We start from the raw sequence: 7,046 nt of genomic DNA, 5'->3' as shown, positions 1-7,046 counted from the left end.
GAAAAAAACTGCTTCGGTCACATTGTTTTATTTACTCAAAATTTCAAATATTACTGATGCACAACAACCTTCCATGTCGGATCAGCAGAAGCCTTCAGTGGAAACTTCAGAAACTCTTGCTCCCTTTGCTGCTTTACTTTTATACCTAGTCTCTGTCTGAGATAAAATGCCAGCAACGGATAGTGGCCTGCATTGAAACAAAGACATAGGGATGATATTTAAAATCTTGCAACAATCTTTAAGAACCTCTCCTAAGATAAGACATTACCTCTCTTCTGTGTGGTCAGGGGATTGGAGTGAATATCTAATTCACGAAGTGATGGGAAAAATGAGGCAGCAATCAGAGCCTCTTCTGTGGTAATCTGATAACAGACAACTGATGAGAAACGTTAGCTCACTTCTAAAAATAGAAATTTAATAGGTGGTGCATTATGTAAAATAACAGCACACCTTGTTATTAGCTAGATTGAGGAACTGAAGTTCTGGTAGGGGCACATTGGATCCTTCGTGGTCCTCCTCCAAACTGCCTGTGTGGTTGAAATTAATTATTCTAAATGTTCATGCATGTTAAGATCTGATTCAGTGGAAGAAGCCAAAAATGACTACATCAATATCTCTGAGGTTGCCAAACAAATTCTGACCTAGACCATACTGGTTAGGTATTTGAAAATCATATTAAGCCAGCACTGAGTGTTTACCTTCCTCTTCGGTTTGCTCTTCAGCAGGGATCTGCATTGATTGCAGAGAATCCATCATTTCCATGTATGGTATTTCAGAAATCTGGTTCTCTTGTAGGTTTAAGTATTTAAGCCTATAAATGAAAACTGAACATCTTTGACTGTGATCAAACGACTGCGTTAGGTAATGTACAGCAAACCTTAAACCACATAATGACCTCTTCAGGTTTGTAAGACTGTAGAAGACTTCAGAGGACAATTTGTTATCATCAAGCATCAGGATTTCAAGAGCTTCAAACCGCTCATCTCCCTCTGCACCTGGTCTGCAGGAAAGGAGGATAAGAACTGTACAATTCACAAATATCTGATATACATGCACACAGACTAATACTCAAGAATGAATACGTTCCTACACTACAGTAACAAACATATTCTACAGACGTCCTGCTGTAAAAGCAGGTGCATTGAATGTGATTGCGCTCACTGCACCAGAATGAGGACTGTGAATTTGGAGCACTTTTGCGCCCTCTTGTGGCCAGTTTGAAAACTAAAGTTTGTGGAATTTCTCAGAAATGACGTTTGTACAAATGATGTGACACATTGCCATGTGCTGATGGTGATGCAAAATGACATACACACGCACACACATATAAAAATGAAGCTATCTGTTTACAGATTCAGAATTTTTTTACATTTGAAACAATATGCTGCAAATAAATACACATTTCCCATTTCTTAAGATTTGTGAAAATGAAAGTACGTACAGCTGAGTGGGGTCATGGCTTGAGGAACCCAGGTTAGGAGGAAGATGATGCAGCTCATTTCCAGTAAGGTGAAGAACTTTAAGACGCAGAAGCCGACCAAGGGAGACTACAGCATCAGCTGATAAATTGTTGTAGGACAAATCTAAAACCTTTAGGGGTTAAAATTTAATCAGTCATTTGGACATATCTGCTTTCAAAAGAAAAAAAAGAAAAGCATGATCATTCTGTGCCTCATTCTGGAGCTTTTCTTTTTTTCCCTAAAGATTTGCTTTTTTGTTTGTCAGTGTTTGTTGTGTTCAGAAATCATGCAGTCAAGAGATTTTTAGGTTTTGCATTTCATATCAGTCTTACCTCAAGAAGAGGGAAATCAGAAGAGTCAAATATCATGCTGCAAATTCCATTTAAAGCCAGATTGAGTTCTCTCAGAGATGCAAAACAGCTGAAAGATGCTGTAGAAAACAAATAATTTTTGACACTTTTTTTCCCAAAGAAGCACAAAATCAGGCCAAAAATAAATGATATAAGAAGTGTTCACCTAAAGAGAGGGAGTTAATGGACGCGTCGATGTAAACTACATTTTCAAATGCACTGAAGTCATCTGGCTTGACCTATGTGCAGGAAGGAAAAAGTTTTAAGCTGTATTCACCCACAGGCCACCAAATATATTGAGTAAAATGCTGAAGTTCTTACAGAATTTAGTTTCTGCTCACTGACGTCAACAGAGCAGAGCTGACATGGTTCATCAACACAGTGCAACTGGAGCTATAAAAGCAAATTAAAAAGTGTTAGCTACAGATTTAACACTTTTTTGTAAGTTTCTGAAACATTATTTCACTTGTTACCAAAAAGAGCCTGTTTAATGTGACACCATCAGGAGAATCTACCATTCGGTTTTCACATTTCCTACACGTCTCCTTTATTTTTCCCACAGTTCTGTAAGTCGGTGTCTCTTCTTTTCTGTGTGCCACAAACCTACGGCCAGCATCTATGAAAAGAAAAACTGGCATGTAAGCAGATGTTGTTAGCAGATAAAAAAAATTGGAACTTTTAATGACTTGAGCTTAGAGAATAATCGCTGATAATGATAACAATTATTCTCTTACATATCATATAAAAAAGGTCATGATCAGTAAAGATGGGACTGGTTTTTATAGTAACTGATCTGTCCAAAATTTTTTATTAGGCTCTTCTGTTTGTTTGTTTTTTGTTTGTTTGTTTGTTTGTTTGTTTTTAATCAGAAACATTCAGACTTTATTATATCTAAAGCGTTGATGAGATCTAGATTAAATAAGGAAAGTATAAAATGAAAGTACTGTAAAACAAGATTGCCTTTTAAAAATGTGATAAGCATCAAATCGTATTTTATGTATAAATGTGTTTATGATCGTAAGTATCACATTATAAAGTTATAATGGCAAAGATTAGCTGTGTAAAACAACATCATGGTATTTTGAATACATTGTTTTAACCATACATTGAAAAGGTAAAGCCGGGCGTGTATATAAGCTTGGTGATTTGTAATCAATAGTTGGCTGACTGGTACTGCATGATGACAGCCATAATACAAATAAACATACAAACAAACAAACAAAAACAGGAACGATTAAATTACCACAACTTTGTCTTTCTTAATTATATCGTTTTCAGTATTTTTTCGGGTGGTGTTCATCTAATCGCCAATTTAGCGTAACCATAAAAACGACACGACTTCGCTTCCTAATTGATACTTCTTTTTTAATTTTTTAATTTTTTTTATTTTACCTACCTTGTTTCTTTCGAAGCTGTAATGTCCCAGGTGTGAAACAATTTACAGGATTGTTCTGTCGGTCAAAGGCTGAAGTCGTCATCTTTCCAATCCATTAAGACTTCCAATCTATTATCAAACAATTGAAAATGGAATTTTAAAAGTTGTTGAAAACGCTCATTTTCAAGCTTCACAAACTGAACTGGAAAGACTGCAATTAGATCCTGAGCGTTGCTGCCTTGTATCTTAGCAACAGCATTCAAGAAGAGCGCTTTTCCTCCAGTCCAGAAGGAGGCGACAGAAATGTTTCTTCACAGGCGGAAGACACCGCTCAGGGTAGCTGGTCAAAGAGTAATAATATTGGCAAGATAGTATCCCCCCAAAGTAATCTAACGTATGTCAATATTTCAAACATGTATAGTCACAATTGTGCCGCGGTAATTGTATATAAAACTGGGCATAACAACACAAGTTAACATTCGACGCAAGTGTTGCTGGGCAACCAGCGTCAGCTCAATACTGATAAAATTACACATCGATGATGTGTCACTTATTTGTGGTTAGTTTTTTGTCACCCCTGCAAGCTGGTCTGGTATGTTACCATTGTAATCGCTCCGGTAATTTGGAAAACCCTTAAAATAATCTCCACGCTTTTTTATCTGCGTAATCCTGACGTCTAGTTCAGCCGAGAACGAACTTCCTTAATGTCCCCTTTAAGAAGCGTCGAAGCGAACACGGAACCGAGTATCAATGTATATCTTGTGTCGAAGTAGTCTTCGTTTCTGACGATGAACCTACAGCACCAGTGTCGTGAACATCAGAGGTCCCTGGTTTCGCCTTCAAAATGACGCTATGATGCAGAGATCAAATAAAGCCTCAGGTGAAGAGTAACAAGTAAAAGGTAAGTCCTGTGTTACACTTATATGTTAGACGCTGTTCATTCTCATCTGTGGTAGTAGCTGCTGGAGTGTGAACTATTTCTGTAAGTCTGAGCTTTAAAATGTTGTTGCCACAAAATTATGAAATAAAATAAGGCTTATCATAAATGGGGACTATTTCTTTTCCAGGAATTCTGAGTCACCATGGGAAACAGACCATCAAAAAGCAGCAGTGGTGAGGAACCAGTGAAAACAACTTTGTTTGAAAGTGAGCCATGTGGCATAACATACAGGATCCCTGCTCTTCTCTACCTGAGACACAGTCATACTTTTATTGCCTTTGCTGAAAAACGATCCTCGCCCTGTGACCACGATGCCAAAATTCTTGTTATGAGAAGAGGATTGCTGAAAGATGATGGATCTGTTGAGGTTATCAGTCTTGCTCAGTATCACCAATCAGCTTTTTCTTTAATGCTAACACCCATTAAAATCACATATCTGTTTTTAAATCTTATCATTTTCCTGTTTCATCAGTGGTCATCCAGTCAGGAGCTGTCAACCGCATGCCTGCCAAACCACCGCACCATGAACCCCTGCCCAGTGTATGAAAAAAACAGCAAAACACTGTTTCTGTTTTTCATCTGTGTTTGGAGAAATAGCACTGAGGCTAAACAGATCATCACAGGTAAGAACAAGGCACGTCTTTGCTGTGTTAGCAGCAAAGATGACGGGCAGACTTGGAGTCAAACAACAGACTTAACAGACAGCGTGATTGGAGAAGCTCTCCTCAAGTGGGCCACGTTTGGGGTGGGTCCAGGACACGGTGTTCAGCTGGAAAATGGCAGATTGATCATACCTGCATATGCCTATTATGTCCCTTACAGATGTTGTCGCTTGCCCGTTCCTTTTACAGTCTACCCACGAGCATTGTCTATTTACAGTGAGGACTTTGGACAGACCTGGCGTATAGGTAAGATGCTTCAGAAGAAGTCATGTGAATGTGAAATGGCAGAAATTATCGATCACGAGGGCAGGAGTCATCTTTACTGCAATGCTCGTCACACCGGGGGCCATAGATGTGAAGCTTTGAGTGAAAACAGTGGTGTCTGTTTTGACAAGCCCCACATGGCTCCAGAGCTCGTGGAACAGCCTCATGGCTGCCAGGGCAGTGTCATTGGCTTCCCGGCACCTGAATTCGTCCCAAATGACGACGCTGAAAGCAAAGCATGTGGCACATCCCTTTTGTCACCAGACACACAAACCTGGCTTCTCTTCATGCACCCAACCAACAAGTCCAGTCGAAGGGACATGGGTGTGTATTTGAACCGGTCCCCGTTGCACTCATCTGGTTGGGACAGGCCCAGGATCATTCACAGCGGACCTAGCGGCTATTCTGACTTGGCTTACAATGTGGACAAGGATCAGTTTTCTTGCCTGATGGAGTGCGGGAGAGACAGTGAACTAGAGCAGATTGCGTTTGTGTCGTTTTCCCTTAATGATGTCATGCAGACAGGCAATAAGAAAGATAAAAAGATGCGCTGAAATGTGGTTGTTTTATTTCTGTGTTAACAAGGTTCTATTAATATTATCCTGCACCCCAAAATAGGAAAAAAAAAAAAAGATCTAAAAGGAACCAATTAAAATGCCGTGCAGTAACATTTGTCTGTGTTAACTGTTCAACATTCTGGAGATGATAATGCATGCATGAGTCATGTGTTTTCTTGTCTCCTGGTTTACAAAAGTAATAAAAGTCAATATTATTGATATGCAAGTGGCAATATTAGAAAGGAAACTATTTTTAATAGGCTAGGTGGTTGATTTGATTTATAGCATGCCGTACTGGACTAATTTTAAATCCAGCTTTGTGTGTAGCATGTTTGATCACTTCATATCTGTTTTGCATCTTATTGAACAGCTTTCTCTGAGCAGTGGAAAAGCCTACCTCTTTTTTTTTTTTTTTTCCTGTGATGTTCATTGCAGGCCTTTTAGAGTTTCATCCATACGCAGTCTCTCTTTACATTTAATTTGCTCAAAGTCACCTATGCCCTTTACACTATCATGTATACCTAGGCAGTACAGCAGTCAGTCGGTTCACAACCTGCAGGTTGCATTGGATGCCATAAAACTGTCAATAAAGCAGGAGTATTTACCTTTTAACAGTGAGTGTGTCAATGACAAGACCCACTGACTGGATCCACCTCTGAGTTTTTAAAGCTTTCAGTCTGAGAATAAAGTCCAGTTATAGAGAGTTAAAAATGATATCTTGGTGATTAAGAACTTCCTGTGTGAGAAGAAGGATTTTTAATTCTATTCTGGTTTATACAAAGAGCCAGTGATAAGCTAAAATGAGATCCATAGTATCTTTTTTCTGAACGCTCCATAATAAAGAATAATTGTAGTCCAGCCTACAAATAACAAATGCATCAGCCTATTTTTAAGCATCATCAAGAGAAAGTTTACAAATGTTGCAATACAGCACAGATGAGAGACTAACTTCATGTAATTTTAAGGCATATCTTCAAAAGTGATTTCCTAACATTGCAGAAATGTTCAGACACTTGTAGATATCAGCAGAAAAAATGTCAAGGAAATCCCTTATCCATTTTAAAAATAAAAATAAAAAAAAACACAGTAATTTTTTTACAGCAAGCTATTTACATCCTGGTTTCACGGATGTTTGCCCGGCTGTGTGAACACAATTCCAGCAGAAAAACTCCCGTACAAGTGTGAACTGCAACTGCAGAAAAAATCCGCAACAAATAGTCTGCACATTCTCCTAGAGACTGTGTGTGATACATATATGATATATATAAAATCACACATGAGTTAAGAATATCTGTTACTGTTACTGTCTGTTACTGGCTAATATATCTTCTATGGTATTTACATGTACTGTATTTGTACAAGATGCTGATAAAGAAAAAATGCAATGTATTTCAACTGCCATGTATATTGCTGACTGACACGGCTGTCTGCATTGCTA

The 7,046-nt window shown here is 38.4% G+C and overlaps 1 protein-coding gene across 1 annotated transcript; it reads left to right on the top strand.

Moving 5' to 3' along the window:
• Positions 1 to 3,969: 3,969 nt before the first annotated feature.
• Positions 3,970 to 5,605, top strand: LOC306761555 (sialidase-3-like; the record flags this gene model as incomplete). The annotated part of the gene is made up of 3 exons (XM_079247776.1): positions 3,970 to 4,086; positions 4,253 to 4,492; positions 4,598 to 5,605. Exons 2-3 carry the CDS (start codon positions 4,268 to 4,270, stop codon positions 5,603 to 5,605), a joined length of 1,233 nt encoding a protein of 410 aa, XP_079103902.1. The 5' UTR covers positions 3,970 to 4,086; positions 4,253 to 4,267.
• Positions 5,606 to 7,046: the final 1,441 nt, after the last annotated feature.

Source organism: Telmatherina bonti, assembly GCF_933228915.1.
Source record: "Telmatherina bonti genome assembly, chromosome: 10".
NCBI classification, from domain to species: domain Eukaryota; kingdom Metazoa; phylum Chordata; class Actinopteri; order Atheriniformes; family Telmatherinidae; genus Telmatherina; species Telmatherina bonti.
This window is presented reverse-complemented; position numbering and strand designations above follow the sequence as displayed.